This window comes from Acipenser ruthenus, chromosome 6, assembly GCF_902713425.1.
Source record: "Acipenser ruthenus chromosome 6, fAciRut3.2 maternal haplotype, whole genome shotgun sequence".
In the NCBI taxonomy this organism is placed as follows: Eukaryota; Metazoa; Chordata; class Actinopteri; order Acipenseriformes; family Acipenseridae; genus Acipenser; species Acipenser ruthenus.
Genome location: NC_081194.1, coordinates 47,826,069 through 47,843,430, shown reverse-complemented (window position 1 = coordinate 47,843,430; position 17,362 = coordinate 47,826,069). Strand labels below are relative to the sequence as shown.

Here is a 17,362-nt window from a genome sequence, read left to right as displayed (position 1 = left end):
ATCCAGTGTTCCAGAGGAGCTAACTCTGAACTTTATTGGAATGCAAGGGGGCTGTCCAAGAACAAATCCACCTGCTTTAATCTTTACCACCTGTTCCTCCAATGCCACTTTTGGCAACATAGCGAAGCTTTTGTGTATATATATATGTATGTATATATATATATATATTATATATATATATATATATAAAGGGTTAATTACACAGTTTTTGCCCCTAAAGCACTACGAACTAATGTGCGCGTGTTTGTGGCTGTAGGTCGAAATAATCAAGTTATAAGATCGTTGTACGTCATGGCCGGAGCAGGGGAGAAGGGAAGGGAATGCAAGCCAGCTGACCGCACGCATTTCTGTGTGTTCTGCTTTCACATTTTTTAAATGGTCAGTTTGAGAAATAAACTTTGTTCAACAGCTGGCCCTCCTTTAGTACAAAGCTCACGCTACATACTGTTTTACATAATGGTAACGTTGCTCTAAAATTACTGTGGCTGATTCTTTGGCTGGAGAGATATTATCAGCTCATCATCCAACCATGGAATCTTGTGCAATTAAATCACTTAAACTCCTGACGGTAAACAAGGTAACAAAATCTACTGGGATGCAAAGCGCAGGAGACGAAAAAAATCTATTCGTGTTGACTCAAAACTTTATTTAGGCACGCTACGATTTGACTGGCGAAAGATAACATTGGTTTACAATGCAGAATTTTTATGCCTAACCCTTGAAAAAGTTGTCAAAATGTTTTTGTTTTTTTTGTTTTTTGCATTTCTTACAATTTCACAGTCTGGATTATAATTCTCTGCATTATAATTTTTAATTTCTCTGAGCTTCAGTTGTACAAACAGATTGATACACGATGGTGTGATTGACAGAGCATTGTGTTTTGAGGAATCATATCATCATAAAGAACTGTCGACACGTACCCGTGGCAAGCCTGTCGCATATCAGTAAAGGTACGCGTACCAGAGGTTGAAAACCACTGATCTAGCCGGTCAAGTCAAGTGGCTCCGCTAAAACAGGTCGCATGGAAAACATTCGATTTTAGCAAAAAGGGATTCGAAGAGGAATCGAATCCTGAAAATGGATTCGGCTAATATCTGACCAGTGTGGTGAGTTATGGCCACCCGACCCCCCCCCCCCCCATGATGAAAGCACAGACAAAAACATGGCCCTCATTCCCCGGAGGCTGGATTGCTGCCAACCAAGCGCAGGGGCCGGTTAGGCATGAAGACAGAGGGTGCTAAGAATCACGGGTTACGATTTTAGGCTGTCAGAAAACACTGACCCTGGCCAACTGCAGATCTCTTTCAGGTGAAGCAAGACTTCAAGAGTTGGAAGAACTTGGTATAATCAAGTGGGACATCGTAGGACTAAGCGAAGTATGGCGAAAAGATGAAGGACTACTAGAACTCAAGAGTGGACATCTTCTCATCTACCGAGGCACTACAGTTGGATGAACAGGAGGCGTTGCATTCATTGTCCATAAGAGAATCAAGAATAATATAGTAGAGATTGACAGCATGTCAGAGAGGTCCGCAAGACTGATAATGAAAGTTTCAAGGAAGTATGAACTTCAGGTCATCTAAGTATATGCACCAACAAAAAGTTGAAGATTTTTATGAAGTACAAGAACTACACAAAAATGGGAAAAGCCACTTTAAGTTCATCATCGGTGACTTCAACGGCAAAATAGGAGCCCAGCAAGAAGACGAGAATTCAGTCTGCAAATTTGGACATGGTGACAGGAAGGAGAGGGGCCACAGACTAATTGAATTTGCAGAGAGAAATAACTTATTCATCATGAACACCTTCTTCCAGAAGAAACCCATCAGGAAATGGACATGGAGAGGACCCAGTGGAGTTAAGAATGAAACTGACTACATACTCACCAACAAGAAGCACACCGTACAAGATGTCTCAGTACTAAACAATTTTAACACAGGAAGTGACCACAGACTCGTAAGATGCAAAATATACCTAAACACAGAGAGCGAAATCCAACACAATCAATGTAGAAATGCTCCAGAAACAAAGCCTGGTGTTTCAACTGAAACTGAAGAATAGATTCAGCACTCTTCAAGATCTGCAAAAAGATGAAGCAATTGAGGTAAACAAAATCTATGAGGAAGTGACGCAAGTAATTGCAGAAACAGTAAAAAAAACTTTGCTGGAACACAGAGTACAAAATGCAACCAGAAGATCACGCAAGTGATAAAAGACCTCATGAAGAAAATAAGAGAAATGAAATAAACAGCAGCTTTTAAGTCAAAGATTCAATACACTGAGCTCTGCAAGTAAGAAAGCGCATTACTGAGGATACACGAGAGGATACAGGATGCAAGAGAGAACCAAATGTGTGAAATCAACAGAAGAGCAAAAATGGGCTGGAGTGCCTTTGGAAGATTAAGCATGGTTCTGAAAAGTGCTAAATTATGGATGCGAGACCTGGAACCGTGCAAAAATGACTAAAAAATGACAAACTACTCAACAAAGTATGGAAAGATGCATGCTGGGAATAACAAGAAGAGACAGGAAAAGAAAGGCATGTATAAGAGCGCAAACAAAAGTATGCAATGTTATTATAAGAGTGAAAAAACTGAAATGGCAGTGGGCTGGACATGTAGCAAGTAGAAAAGACCATTGCTGGACCAAGGAGATACTAGACATATCTCCCAAGAGATATAAAGCGACCAAGAAGACGACCTCCAGGAAGACGGCAAGATGAAATTAGGAAACACGCTTGTTTGTTCTTATTAGACGGCTAACACGTACTGGGAGCTGTCGCTTAAGGCCAGCACGAACCCGGATAACACTTCACCACTGTACACTAATAAATTGTATTTCACCACTTGCACATTAGCACTCACTCTGGACTTGATCGTGTGTGAGTCTTTGTGTGTGTTATACTGTGTTTATTATTTTGTCACTGTAACCCTTGTTTGGAACAGTGCAATACACATTGCTGTATATTGCTTGGGATTATTCTTTGCGGTCGCTGTGAACTTTGTTGTCTGTCTTCTGTCTTTCGTAATCACATCACCTCTACACCTGCGCACTGCAAACCACTTTGTCACAACCTGTCATACAGTAAGAGAAATAAGTTGTCAAAGTAAGGTAAAAATGTCCTTCTCCTTCTTTTTCTCCCAATGTATTTTTTATTTTTCTATTTAGTAGTCGCCAATTGTTTGTTTTTATTTTTAGGCTCAGCTCACCGCTACCACCCCTGCGCTGACTCGGGAGCGGCAAAGACGAACACACACTGTCCTCCAAAGTGTGTGCGGTCAGCTGACCGCTTCTTTTACACACTGCAGGTCCACCATGCAGCCACCTCAGAGCTACAGCGTCGGAGGACAACACAGCTCTGGGCAGCTTACAGGCAAGCCCGCTGGCGCCCGGCCAGACCACAAGGGTCGCTGGTGCGCGGTGAGCCGAGGACACCCTGGCCAACCTAACCCCTCTGCCCCCCCGCCCCCCGTTGGCGCGCGGCCAATTGTGTGCCGCCCAGTGGGTACTCCTGTCCGTGGTCGGCAGTGGAATAGCCCAGACTCGAACCGGCGATGTCCAGGCTATAAGGCGCATCCTATAGCCCTCAATGTATTTTTTTTGCAGACCCTACGCACATTTATCCACACATATGTATATTACAGGACATATGAGTTTAATGACAATTAACTTGTTTTGTCAACATGGAAAAATACTAGGGAACGCATTTATTTTGATGTCTGTATTAGGGGGGTACGTAGAGCCATTATCTGTATCTGTATTCGTGCCCATGCTATTAATATTCATATTTGTATTAGTTTATGATTTCGGGTATGTATTTGTTAAACCGGAAGTGGGCGGGGGCAGAAGTTGTTTAAACTTGTTTATTTACACTTATTTACACTGTAAAAATGTCCTGAGTGACAAAAAAATGCAACAATGTGCAGTTTTCTATGCAACACACATGCAAACTTCACTTATACTGTGTATGATATAATAGAGTTTTAATGACAATTAACTTGTTTTGTCAACATGGAAATATATTCTAGAGAACGCACTTATTGTGATATTGTGACTTATTTTATATTAAATGATTTATTTCTGTTTTAAAATGGAACATTTGACTACAAAATATATATATATATATATATATATATATATATATATATATATATTTTTTATATAAATATAAAAAAGGTCAGTGCTCCACGATTAGTTAAGACAAGCAGTATTTTGAAAGATGAAGTTAGCCAGCTGAGAATTCTTGGGACTTTGTTATATTATATAGATATTTTTCGAGTCACTTATCTTCATCATCATCATCATCATCATCATCATCATCATCATCATCATATCATTCTGAGATTCTGATCTTGAGCTCTGAAAAATTTTGCTAGAGTGCAACGCTCATTGTGGTCCCTATTGGCGCAAGGAAGTACGGTTCCTCTCGATACTGGTTGATGATTGATAGGAGGCTGTGTGGTCCAGTGATTAAAGAAAAGGGCTTGTAACCAGGAGGTCCCCGGTTCAAATCTCACCTCAGCAACTGACTCATTGTGTGACCCTGAGTAAGTCACTTAACCTACTTTTGCTCCGTCTTTCGGGTGAGACGTAGTTGTAAGTGATTCTGCAGCTGATGCATAGTTCACACACCTCTCTGTAAGTCTCTGTAAGTCGCCTTGGATAAAGGCGTCTGCTAAATAAATAAATAAATAAATAAATAAATAAATAACTAAATAATAATAATAATAATAATAATAATGAGAGTAACGCTATTCGTGGTCCCCACTGGACAAAAAGGAACGTACATTTTTCTGAGAATTAGGTATGCAGGTTAGCCTATATATTTGGTAAAAGTAAAACATTAATAAATATTGAAATAAATGAATACATAAATCAATAGTTAGACATTTATTTATTTATTTATCTATCTTGATATTTATTAATTTCTTTTTCACTATCATATAAACACTGCCATTTAATACTGTAGGAAACAAAAATAAATACTCAGCAATTCTTGTTCAATTGTATATTAGTGAAGATTTTTGTAAATAAAGGTCGTCATGCTTTCATATATTTTTACTTTCAAATTAAAAAATATATTGTAACGACCCGAAAAATTGCTTTGTTGCAGGACTTGTTGTTTGTTCAGTTTGTCTTGTCTGTCTTTTATATGTTAAATGTATTGTAAGGGGAACTGGTCACGTCGGTTCTTGGGAAGGGGGAGTGAGTAAATTGTGGGGAGAATGTGTGTTGCTGTTTTTGGGGGTTGCAGAGCATGGATGTGACTGGTTGATGAGCCGGACAGCGGCGGGAAACAACGGGAGGTTATATAAGGGGGTGCATGAGCCTGGGGACTGGAGACAGTCCAGCGCTGAACTTGAATGAGAAACTGTGGGTGCGACTGAGTGAGCGTGTGAGCTGTGACAGGAGACAATATGCAGTGAAAGTGCCAAGACTAAAACGTAGGGTTTTTATTTTGGTGCCGTAAATTCCAGCACTTGACAGGAATTCTCTGTAGTTTCAAATAAAACAAACACTTTGAGAGTTCAACACAGTCTCCCTGAGTACTACTTCCTAAACATGAAAACTTTACAATATATTAAATTAACGGATCAAGCTTATTATGATAGTTCGTAAAATCAGATGAAAGCTTTCAATATAAATCGGGATAATACAATCATTATTTACAAAATCTTGTTCGTCTCGGATTTGAACCCTAACTAGTCATACTTTCACTTCAACTACACAACCGCTATGCTACACAGATTCACATCTTAACCCTTTCAACAGACTACGGTACTATTTACATTTACCGTAAATAAACGGCAATACATTGCCTCAATATAGGTTGAACACTTTTATGTAATGTGTGTGTGTGTGTGTGTGTGTGTGTGTTAAGTGAAAAAAATAAGTGATATCTGAAACAAAAAAAAAAAACATTGGAAATGTGAAAAAAGCCAAGTTATCAAAGTGCCCAGCCATTTAAAATGGAGATATCAAAAACACAAGCCAAGTTTCAAGAAACCATTGGGGCAACCTTGGCAAGCACCAAGCAAATAGGCACAACTGTAAGTGGTGGGGGTCAAGGTTGCCCCAATGGTTTCTTGAAACTTGGCTTGTGTTTTTGATATCTCCACTTTAAAGAGCTGGGTACTTTTGATAATGTGTTTTTTTTCACATTTCCAATGTTTTTGTTTCAGATGATAATAAACACTGTAATACAATATAGAATAGTATTTCCTGCTATTCTGGTTTCGTTGTGGTAAAAATAATGATAATAAAATAAGGGGATAATGGCAATTGAAACATATTAAAGTTAGTTACAGTAAATCTTTTTTTTTTTAAACCTGAAAGAAAATCACTTGTATCGTACTTTCTAAACTACTGACCTGACAAAATGATCCGGTTTTGCACATTTGATTTGCAGATGTGCAAGGCTTTGTACTTCTTTTTTTTTTTTTTTTACTCTTTTCTGAGATGGCATTATTACGCATGGTAGAAATCCATGTGCTTGAAAGGGTAGTGTTTGCTGTTTCTTGTTTTTTTTTCCCCCGCTAATACGATTTAACCGCGAAATCATGTTAATGTTTGGATCCAAATCCAAACACTTCCTACAGGCATCTCTGCTGTAGCTGAAAGGGGACTGTGGACATAATTGCCGTGAATAGACATACATTTTGAGGGGCATTGCAGCAACTGAGAAGAGCATCCACGGCAATTGTAGCCATTAATCTCGAGCCCTGTAGTATATACAATAGATAGAAAGACAGACAGACAGATAGAGGTGGGATAAAAGTGTCCTGCAAAAACCTGGGTTGTCAGTTACTTAATGTATTTGTTATGATGCGAGGGTTAGAATGTAAATTGCTTGAATCCATAAATTAAGTTTGAATTTAAATAGTTATACATAGCATCACTAATTATACTCCCAACTTTCTGCAAATCTTTATCCGATATACTTCCTTCTAACAAGCATTAGGACACTTAGGATACATGGAGAAAGTGTGGGGCATGTGCTCCCTGTTTTACCTCACTCAGACCTCTTGCTAACCAAAAATAAATCTTATAATGTACAAAACCAGTAACAAATGACTTTGGCACACTTTGCAGTCCTCAAATAATCCTGCCAATTTTTGTAATGTTAAAAAAAAGCTTAATTTTACTTTACGCCAAAATGCAATTTGGTGTAAAGTAACACATTTCTGTCAAACAAATCCAGCCCTAAATATCTTGATAGATGAGAAAAGATAACTGTTCCTTCTTCCATACACAGAAAAATAATGAGAAATACGTTCCAATCCTAGTTGGACACCCCCCAAAAATATATTTTTGTGATGTATTGGGTCTAATGACTGTATGGCATACAAATGATTAATCACTGGCTGCCTTCATTACTCTGGGTTCTGGTAGAAGAACAGGGAAATCTGTTTTAAGGACTTGGCATGATACGTCCTTGGAAACGTATTGCTTTTGTCTTGATTACCTGGTAAAATACTGGCAGGTATTTCAAACAACACAAAAAAGACCTTATCTCAGCAAAACTATTCACGCAAGTTAGTGTTATTTGGATGAACTATCTATAAAAATAAAAGACTTTAATGTGTTTTACAAATAATTGTACAATAAATGTGTGAACAGGTGAAGCTGGCCTCAAATGAATCCACATGTGTTTAAGCCATGTATTGTTTTGTTGCCTGGTTGTTAATTGCCTGAATGTGTTTCTCTTTTATTAGAAGAAAACAAAACAAAACAAAACAAAACTGACAGCATTTATGAGTACCATGCTGAGGACCCAGTACTATTACCATGCTATAAAATAATTACATTTTCTGAACCTAAAAGCTACCATTATTTAAATTAGGACATATTTTAAAATCACAAGTAAAGGAATTACAATTATAATATTGTCAAACTGGGGCACTATGATGTTCATTTTTACCCCACAAGATGAACCACAGCTGGATCATTTTTAGACCATTTTACAGTACAAGGGAATCTACCTGGATTGTATCAAACACTTATTTATTTGTTTATTACGCCTTTATCCATAAATAAATATATTATATATAAATTAATATAATCTATTGATTTATGTATTCATTTATTTCAATATTTATTATCCTTAGTGGGTTCGGTCCAATGTGTCCTCACTATAAAAAAGTAGTTATCCATGACATTATGAAAAACTCTTTGTAACAAATGTCTTTGCAAAGTTTCAGAAAGTACTAATACAGACTTCAAAAGCTCAGCCAATCAGGTTTTTAAAATCTCACTGCCCATGTAGGGCTGAACAGGGTTGATTTGTAAGCAGTTCTAAAGATAACACCTTGAATTGTCCAACCACCTAGAAACCAGGACATGGACAGAAGATTTTGAAGGAATGTTACTTTGTTTCCTCACAAAATCGATGAGTGGTTCACAGACTGAAAATGCATGCTTGACATGATTAGATATAGACCTACGGAAGCCTCTGCTAAATTAATTCACTTTATTTATCCAGGAATCCAGCTGAGATTAAAATATCTTCAAGGGGGATATATATCAGTGTATGTTATATGGCTTGCGTGCAATCTCATTTTGACATTATTCAACCATAAATTAAGCAATATACCCTGATGAACTAAAGTTTCCAGTCCTGGACTTTCTGTTGACAGTGTGTTTTTCCCTATGTGATACACAACTAACTTAAAAAAAAAAAACGACTGGCTCTCAAAATGATTAAGGCACTAGCTCAATGACTGAACCTATTACAGCTGGTGAAATCCAGGTCTCCACGGATACATCTGAAACTTATTCTGAAGGCATTAGAGGTCACGTGTGCTGTGAATTAAACATTAGCCCATTCTCTGGAGTGTAAGAGTACACTTCAACAAGGGCTGTATTAACTTGCAATTTTCAAAGGGTCTATTTTCAAAATACTCCACTGATTTAATATCACCTCAAGGGTTTGTCTGAGCTCAGATCAGGCTTTGTTCAAGGCAAGTAACAACTGTTTTGAATTCTTACCCATTGTCGTTCCATCCTGTCCCATGATGCACTTCAAGACCCTCAGAATCTGTTTGGTGACAGGTGGCGACATGGAGGTAGCATAGACAGAGCTGTGTGAATGGGCACGCAAAAAGTCTACCAGCTCCTGCAAAAAAATAAATACATGTAATTGTTTATCTCTTTCATTTAAAGCTGTCAAGAGCACATGGCTGGATTAGTGTTTTGCCTTTTGCACAACTCTGGACAACAAATAGATTTACTTGAATCCTGCTATTTCAGGAACATTAAAAGAATGTCCAGCCTTTTAAGACTGCCAAAATATGTTTTACAGTTTTAGTTGCAAACAGTTACAAAACGAATTATGTGTATTCTGTGAAAGTCTGAAGCATGTCCAACTTTGTGAGCTGGTTCTGTTCATTGGGTGCATGTACATGCCTAGTTTGTCAGTTTATTATTAAAGAAAATAACAACTTTCAGGTGACAGTACTGCATGTGCATTTGGTCTGTAGAGCAGTTTAAGGATTATCCTTTTGAACTTGGAGAGCAATTTCCTAATTCCTTTTTCTGTGTTTATTGCATAGCTTATTCTGTGTCACAATGTCAGTGAAAACGTTTGTAGTGACAGCTTTATAAATGAATAAATTATGGCCACCTGAATATTACGTTTATTAAACATTAAATGTACATAGCTACAATCCCTTACCTTTCTAGACAATCAATTTAAATAGTTGTGTTGCTCTAATATTTAGATGTTTTCTCTTTCTAACTGGCTGCTCTCTTGTTTGCAAGGTTAATGTTTCAAAAGCAGAAACTGTAAAAAATGATTTTATTGTGAATATATACAAATGTAAATCCAGTCGATGGACAAGAATAAAGGGAGAGGGAATGACACCTCTGAAATGACACTTCTGATATGATATGAGGTAAAAACAAAACACATACAGCCCATTTACCTCTTAGACGTATGTAAAAAAAAATGAGCTGCGCTTAGATTCTGTGGTTATTTTTAGTCACTTATTCATAAAGCATGTTTATCTCTGGACATGGTTAAATAAAGTACAATATAATTTGTTAAGCAAGAGTAGGGCTTGTTTAAGTCTTGTTTTAAGCTCTTTCTGTAACATTTACGCAGAGCTAAAACAAACACTCTAACATTTTCTATAATGCTGCTTTTTTTTTTTTTTTTTTTTTTAGTAATTTAATAGTAAATTAACCCTTTGTCAGCAGCTGCATCCTTTACACCATACTTCTTATTACCTGCTACAGTACAGTGTTCAAAAATAGGATTTTATCATTTTTTCCATCTTTCGAGAGTTGTAAAAAAGGTGCAAGGAGAGATGTAGAAAAGGTATATCGCTTCTAAAATGATTGATATAGCCCGATACGGTCAATTTCCAACTTGAGAAGGATACACATATGAAACTGTATGGCAATATGTGTGTATAATACATTAGTTTTGTTTCTGTGTTCTTTACAGTATCCTGATTATTAACAGCTTCAGTACAGTACTGGAAAAATATGATTATTTTGTATTGTTTGTCTTCTGTGTGTTGCAAAAAAGAAGAGCAGCTCCTGTCGACTTGCTGAACTGCTGGCTTAGAAAGACAGCAGGCAATTTGGAGTAATGTTCCCTGTTCTACAGGACTTCAGGGTTGAAAAACCCCAGGCCACCTGTCTTGCAGATGCTACTGTGCCCTTAACGATAAGGACTGGTTGCGCTGCTAGCAGACTAGATCACTTGTGCGCACTGGGTGATCCGTTTTAAGCACTTTGAGAGGCTGAAACGTTAAAATATTGAATGTGCGTGGAAATTACCAAACTGAAATGGATGATGAAGATGAAAAAGAAAGTAGAAAATGAAAAAGAGCAACCTGATATAGTCAACGAAGAGCAACTTGTAGAAAGTGAATTGGAAGAAACGCAAGAGGGGCCAGTGAATAAAAAAAAGAAACGCTGTGATAGTGGGTATGTGGGGGGATATGTGGGGGGAAAAATGGCAATGGCTTTTTTTACAGCAAGAAATTGGGTGGTATGATGTGCAAGCTCAGCCAGAAACACAGAAAAGATCAGGGAGTAAATGGAGCAGTGCAGCCTGTGGATTAGGGTGGATTATTATTCAATATAAAACGGAATGCTTGGATCCTGCACGCTGATTCCTTTCGTCACATTTTATCTTTTTGGAGGCGTGACAGTAGTAAAGTGGCTAGAATTACAAGCAAAACATCCATTAAAAAAAAAAAATACAATTTTACAAAAGCAAGAGACACAAAGATCTATCAAGTCAACAACTTAATGAAATCGAAGAAAACCAAAATGCTTGGGCAGCTGGTGTTTTTATTGATTGGATGGAACATAAAGAAATGGTAAATCGACTTAAAAACAGTTTGTCTTAAAAAAGTGAGGGGGAACTCGCCTCCAATTTTATGCTGTAAGGGTCAAGCTCGAGGCCGCCCTTAGCACTCCAAACCCAGAGTTTTGTGGATCCATGACATTCAGTCTCTGACAGTTGCGCCCTGGAATAAAGCCCACGAAGTTGCCATGCCCTTGGTAGAATGGGCAGTGAGCTTCTCTGGAGGGGGCAAGTTGGCTTGTTCATATGCAGTCTGATCTGTATCTGTGATCCATCCTGATAGCCTCTGTTTAGACAGAGCTTTCCCATGGGACTTAGCCCCATAGATAAAAAAAACTGCTCAGACTGCCTCCAACTTTTGGTTTTGTCCACATAATACGCTAGTGCCCGCAGCTGGGGAGACTGAATCAATTTTAATATGACAAGCCAAAATGGCTGCCAAATAGACCTTTAATGTGGAGAGGGATTTCCCCTCATCAAATTTTTCTGTAAAAAATGCAGTACAACTGATATGGGACAGGTTGTAGGGTCTAATCCCTTAGGCAGGCATCACATTTGAAAAACGCCCCACTTGTACCCATACTGGGAACGTGTGGATTTGCGCTCTGGCATTCTGTAGAATGTCAATGACTCTATTAGAAAGCCCCAGACAGCTCAAATGGTGCCGTTCAGGGGCCACACCCAGAGCTGCAGGCGTTTCGGTAGACTCCACAGCTGGCCTCTCAGGAGCTGTATCAAGGTTGAAAACCACAGTCTCAAGGGCCAATAAGGGGCTATTAATAACACCCTGGCCCGGTCTTGCCTTATCTTTTCTAAGCACAGCGGGAGCATGGCGAGTGGAGGAAAGGCATACAGAAGCTGCCTCGGCCACTGGAACCAAAGGGAGCAATGGGTCGATTTTTGGGAGGCCGTCTGTGCTCTCCAGAACCGTTTCCAAATGAGGTTCACCTTGAAAGGGGACTGTCCTTGAAAGAAGGTCTGCTGCCCAATTTGTCACCCCGGGAAGATGTACTGCCCACAGTGAAAGGAGGTAATGGTGCACCCAAAGCAATAGCTTGCGGGCAACCCAGTGAAGACTGGGGGGCCTTAGGCCGCCCTGGTGGTTTATATATGCCCACCACAGTAGTGTTGTCCAACCGGACAAGCACTTGTCTGCCCTGCACCTCATGTAAAAAATTCTGCAAGGCTAGAAACATTGCCTGCAGTTCCAAAATATTTATATGGACACCCTGCCAAGGGGGTCTCCATACTCCTTGCGCTCCCCTGCCATTCCACATGGTGCCCTAGCCGAGACTGGACGCATCTGTCGTGACAGCCTCTCTCCTGGTAACACTGCCCAGCACTATGCCTAAGCATCGGTGAGCAGGCTGTGTCTACCAGGATAGTGCTTGCAGACAGTGCCGAGACAGCCGCGGTTCAATGTGGTTTGAAAAACCCTGCTCTTGAACAAGCCTTGGAGAGGGCACATGTGCTGAAAACCCAAGGGGAAGGTCTGGGAAGCTGCTGCCATCAAGCCCAGGAGCCGCTGAAACATCACTACTGTGAGCTTTTTGTTGAGCTGAAAAAGCTTCAGACAAGCGGCTATTCTCTGCACTCTGTCTTCCGACAGAGTGGACAACATGGTCCTGGAATCCAGACACAGTCTTAAATAGGAGGCTGTCTGTGAAGGTGTGAGCTGGCTTTTTGCATAGTTCACTGACAGACCTAACCGGAACAGATGATCTGTGACGAGTTTCGTGTGAGCCCTTGCCTGCGCTGGAGATTGAGCACAAATGAGCCAAGCTTCCAGGTAATTGAGCACTCTGATGCCTCGGAGCCTCAATGGGGCCGGAATAGCTTCCATGCACTTTGAAAATGCACGGTGGGCTAAAGAGAGGCTGAACGGTAGAACCTGAAACTTGTACGCTGTCCCTTGGAGAGTGAACCTGAGGTACTTCCTGTGCCCTGATTTTATTGTGATGTGAAAGTAAGCGTCTTTTAAATCCACCGTAGTGAACCAGCCACCTGGTCTTATTGACTGCAACAACTGCAGCATGGTTAACATTTTGAAACTCCGTCGACTCAGATAAGGGCTGACCTGTCTGAGATCGAGGATTGGTCTGAGGCCACCACCCCGTTTGGGCACCAGGAAGTATGTGGAGTAAATACCTTCTTCCAAGTGAAGAGGATGAACAGTGCAAATAGCCCCCCTAGTCACCTCCTGAGACAATACCAATGCATCTCACAGATCCATGACTATTGTTGTATTCATGCCCCGAAATGGAGGAGGACCGTGTTTGAATTGCAGAGAACAACCGGTCTGTACAGTATTGAGCACCCAGGTGTTCAAGGTGCACTGACGAGTGGCCCTGGGGCTGTGGCAGCAAATTTCTAGGGCTGCTGCTTTGCCTGAGGCTTAGCCTGAGGCTTTTGCCTTTGTACTTGATGGGTAAACTTGCTGAAGTTCCCCCTTTGCGCAGCCGTGGGTCGGTTGTGGAAACCCCCTCTGGCTTTAGCAGGAGACGGCTGTCAGTCTCTGACGCTGCTGGAACCTTGATCTCCAGTTTGGCACCGGTCTGCGTACTGGAGGCAGCCTCTTTGGAAGAAGGCGCACCAGTTCCTTCGTAGATTCCTGCGGCTGATGAGAGTGCTGCAGCATGTTATCTACCGCAGGAGTAATGGGAGCATCCAGCAATGGTGCCTTATCCCCATCCGCTATGCGTGCCTGAGACAACCAGAGCTGACATCCTGCAGCTACTAAAGCAGCCAGGTTTCTACACACTGCCTGCCCATTGAATTTTGAAATACAGAGCAGGTTCTTATTCACCAGCCAAAGTTCCTCGAGCTGCTGTGGTGTGGCTCGGCTCTATCTTTGTGAGCTGAAGAAGGGGGGGAGCCTTGTCCAGGTGGAATGGACAGAGAGAGCTCTACAGAGCTGCATGACTCTCGTTTCTCTAATGTACACTTAGAGAAGGACACACAAAACTCACAATAGTTGCGGTCGGCAAGTACCTCTTTAGCATGCTCTGGACCCAGACAAGCAGCACATCTGCCATGCCTGTTCTCTGTGGGGAGACCCGTCTTGCATACGTTGCAAGAATGAAACCCTGGCATAATGTAAGTGTAGTAGTGTGCAATGCAAACGATCTTTGATTGTAATTGCTATAACAGTATAGTATATATTACTAGTACCCAAAAGAGACTGTTGAACAACGCACAAAGCAATGTTACTATGCAGCTGGCAGGGCGACAACAGTGGTCAGTGACTCTAACCAGAGCTGACTAGATCAATGATGGTACAGTCTTGTATCGAATGCTTAGCACCTGCACTGTTTACTATAGTACAATGTACAGTACACACAGAACGTGTCTATAGTGCACAAAGCACAGTACACACAGTACAGTGCAACAGTATGGTCAGTGCACAGAGACGATGCATGGTATGCACAGTGTAGTACAGTATGGTGGGCAATGCACAGTTTACATAGTACAGTACAAACGGTATATAGTCAGTATATAGCGCACGGTACCTCTGATACTGTACGGTGTATGGTACAGTGCATGGTACGGTGTATGGTACAGTGTATGTACAGTGCACATGGTATGGTACGGTGCAGAGCAGGGTCCACTACCATTGCGGTAACCTCGTCACTAAGAACGGTGGTATATCAGTGACCTACAGTTACCGAAGAAGCAACATGCAGGGATGCCCACCTGTATAGTTTTTGGCTAAACACAACACAGCCCTAAGACTGGAGGAAGCCTGCTCCCGGCCATAATGCTCTGCCACCCAGCTATACAGAATTCCTGGGGAGAACCCTGGGACTTTGATAACTGCGCTAGTTGTATTGCCATTCTTTTTTTACTTTCCGAGGGTTTATACCTTTATTTTTTTATTATTGTGATAGGGAAGACCTGTGCTGGCTGTCAGGCGCATGCATGATCCTGCTGGGGGTGGTCGGGAGCCCTGTGGGATCCACCTGTCAATCACTGCAATGACACAGAGAGGTTGGGTGAGAGTGTGTCACGTCTCCCTCTCTCTGAGTGGTCGGGAGAAGGGTCTTGGGGGGTCGATCGACCAATAAAAATGACTCTTTGCTGTTCCTTCGCACTTGCCCGAGCTGCACCGGATAGCTGTGGGAAGCTGCAAGAAGCAGCACGTTTTGTTTGTAATTTTGTTATTGTGTTTTATTTTCCTTTTTCCTTTCGCCGTCTGTTTTGAATATTATTTTTAGCACCTGCGTGTGCACGATAAATAGTCTGACAACAGAAAGCATTGTCAGTATTTTTCAGCAAGCTGCCGTGGAAACGAACCTTACCACTGCTGGTATTGTTCGTCCGCGGTACAACAGTGCCCCCTTGTGCCTTAAATAAAAATTGGACGCCGGTGAGGCGATCTCTAAGAAACTTTGTCTCCTGTGTGTTCAGTGAAACCCCACACCCTTCCACAGTTAGGTATGCATGTTCTCTTAAAAGAGTACACATTTTCTCAGAAAAAATGTGGTAATGAGATATAAACTTTGCCAAACAAAAGTTTCGAAAATATGTCCTATAATATTTAAACTTTCAATCTCTTTTATATCGTTATATCAGATTTTCAATCACTGCATTTCCACTACTCATTTATACAATAAGTGGCACCTCTTAAATATCCAATTGATTTATTGTAGGATCACACTGCACTGAATAAATATAATTAAAATTTATTAAAGTAACATTTCATAAAACAAAGAAGACAAAAATACATTCAGGGATTACCTTTTTGCCAGCTATGTATCCCCCAGCTGCTCCAAAGCTCTTGGTGAAGGTACCCATCATTACGTCGATATCTGAAGGATCTAATCCAAAATATTCTGTGACCCCACGGCCCGTCTGCCCCACTGCCCCAATGCTGTGAGCCTCATCCAAGTACAGATAAGCTTTGTACTTCTTCTTTAAAGCTACGATCTCTGGCAGCCGCACAACCGAACCCTCCATGCTAGGAAAGCAATGAGAATTTCAGATAGCAACAATTAAACATGCTTTGTTGTTTGGGTTTTTATTTTGTTCTCTCAAGTATCTTCAAAGCCTTTTTCTCCATCTGTTTAGACAGATATAGTATTTTTGCAGACATGGAGAAGTCAGATCAAGTAAACTACCAAATTCCATCACCTAGCTAGCCAAATAATGGTAGATGTCTTCAACAAAGGACAGCTTTGAAGAGGAAGAGCATTTAACCATTGCCTCTTATGGTGGATGTTTTATGAAGGTTGTAACAGAAATTAAGTTTTTGACAAGCTAAATGTCAAACCACATAATGGTACACCATCTGTATTACTTCAAGAAAGCTCTCGCTAGAAGCCTTATTCAAGTAATAATATCCAATGCAGCAGGAGTTACCTGCAGCAAAATTAACGCTTTAATAGTGTATTTAAGGGTCGTTTATGTTTATTTACTGAACCACATTAGGCTGCTTGAAGCTAAGACAGTGTTTTCAAATTCTAAAGCCCCATTAGCTTTTGCAGTATACCTCTGAGGAAGCGACTGCTAAGCTCATGATGGGTTGTGAAATAACATGATGGGATTTATTCAGAGTTCAAAATCAATTTTATTTTCATACTACTCTTTCTAATTGTAGCAACTTGTTTTCAAAAATTGGGTATGCCTTAAAATTGGCCTCATTTACATGGTGGCTAACATATTATTACAACAATTCCACACTCCACAAAAGTATTATTTGTTGTAACATGCATAATAATTTACTGTTCAAAGTTTCTTTATAGTAGATCTATATTTTTTATAGTTTCACCTCAGCCGTTATGGCCGAGTGTTTAAAGTTGCAGTTGAATTACCTGTAAATGCCCTCAACTAGGATGAGGATTTTCTTCCATGGCCGGTGAGTTCGAGGCTGACCGTGCACAACGGCGTCTCGCAGTAACTTCTCTAGGCTCTGTATGTCTAAAGGAAATCAGAAAATGCTTCAGTACCATCAGGCAATCAGAAGCCCGCTGGAACATCACAGCAGCAACTGTGATTCAAACTTAAAATGAATCCATGCAATTACTGGCTTTTTCATTTTGACTT

At 40.5% G+C, this 17,362-nt stretch overlaps 1 protein-coding gene across 1 annotated transcript in view; it reads right to left on the bottom strand.

The window, feature by feature from the left end:
• sptlc3 (serine palmitoyltransferase, long chain base subunit 3) overlaps positions 1 to 17,362 on the bottom strand; it is a 72,028-nt gene that overhangs the window by 15,665 nt on the left and 39,001 nt on the right. Inside the window, exons 7-9 of the mRNA XM_034017622.3 lie at positions 17,131 to 17,236; positions 16,058 to 16,277; positions 8,989 to 9,115 (exon numbers count right to left, since the gene is read on the bottom strand). Of these exons, the coding sequence (XP_033873513.3) occupies positions 8,989 to 9,115; positions 16,058 to 16,277; positions 17,131 to 17,236 (453 nt within the window). The remainder of the gene's footprint in view (positions 1 to 8,988; positions 9,116 to 16,057; positions 16,278 to 17,130; positions 17,237 to 17,362) is intronic.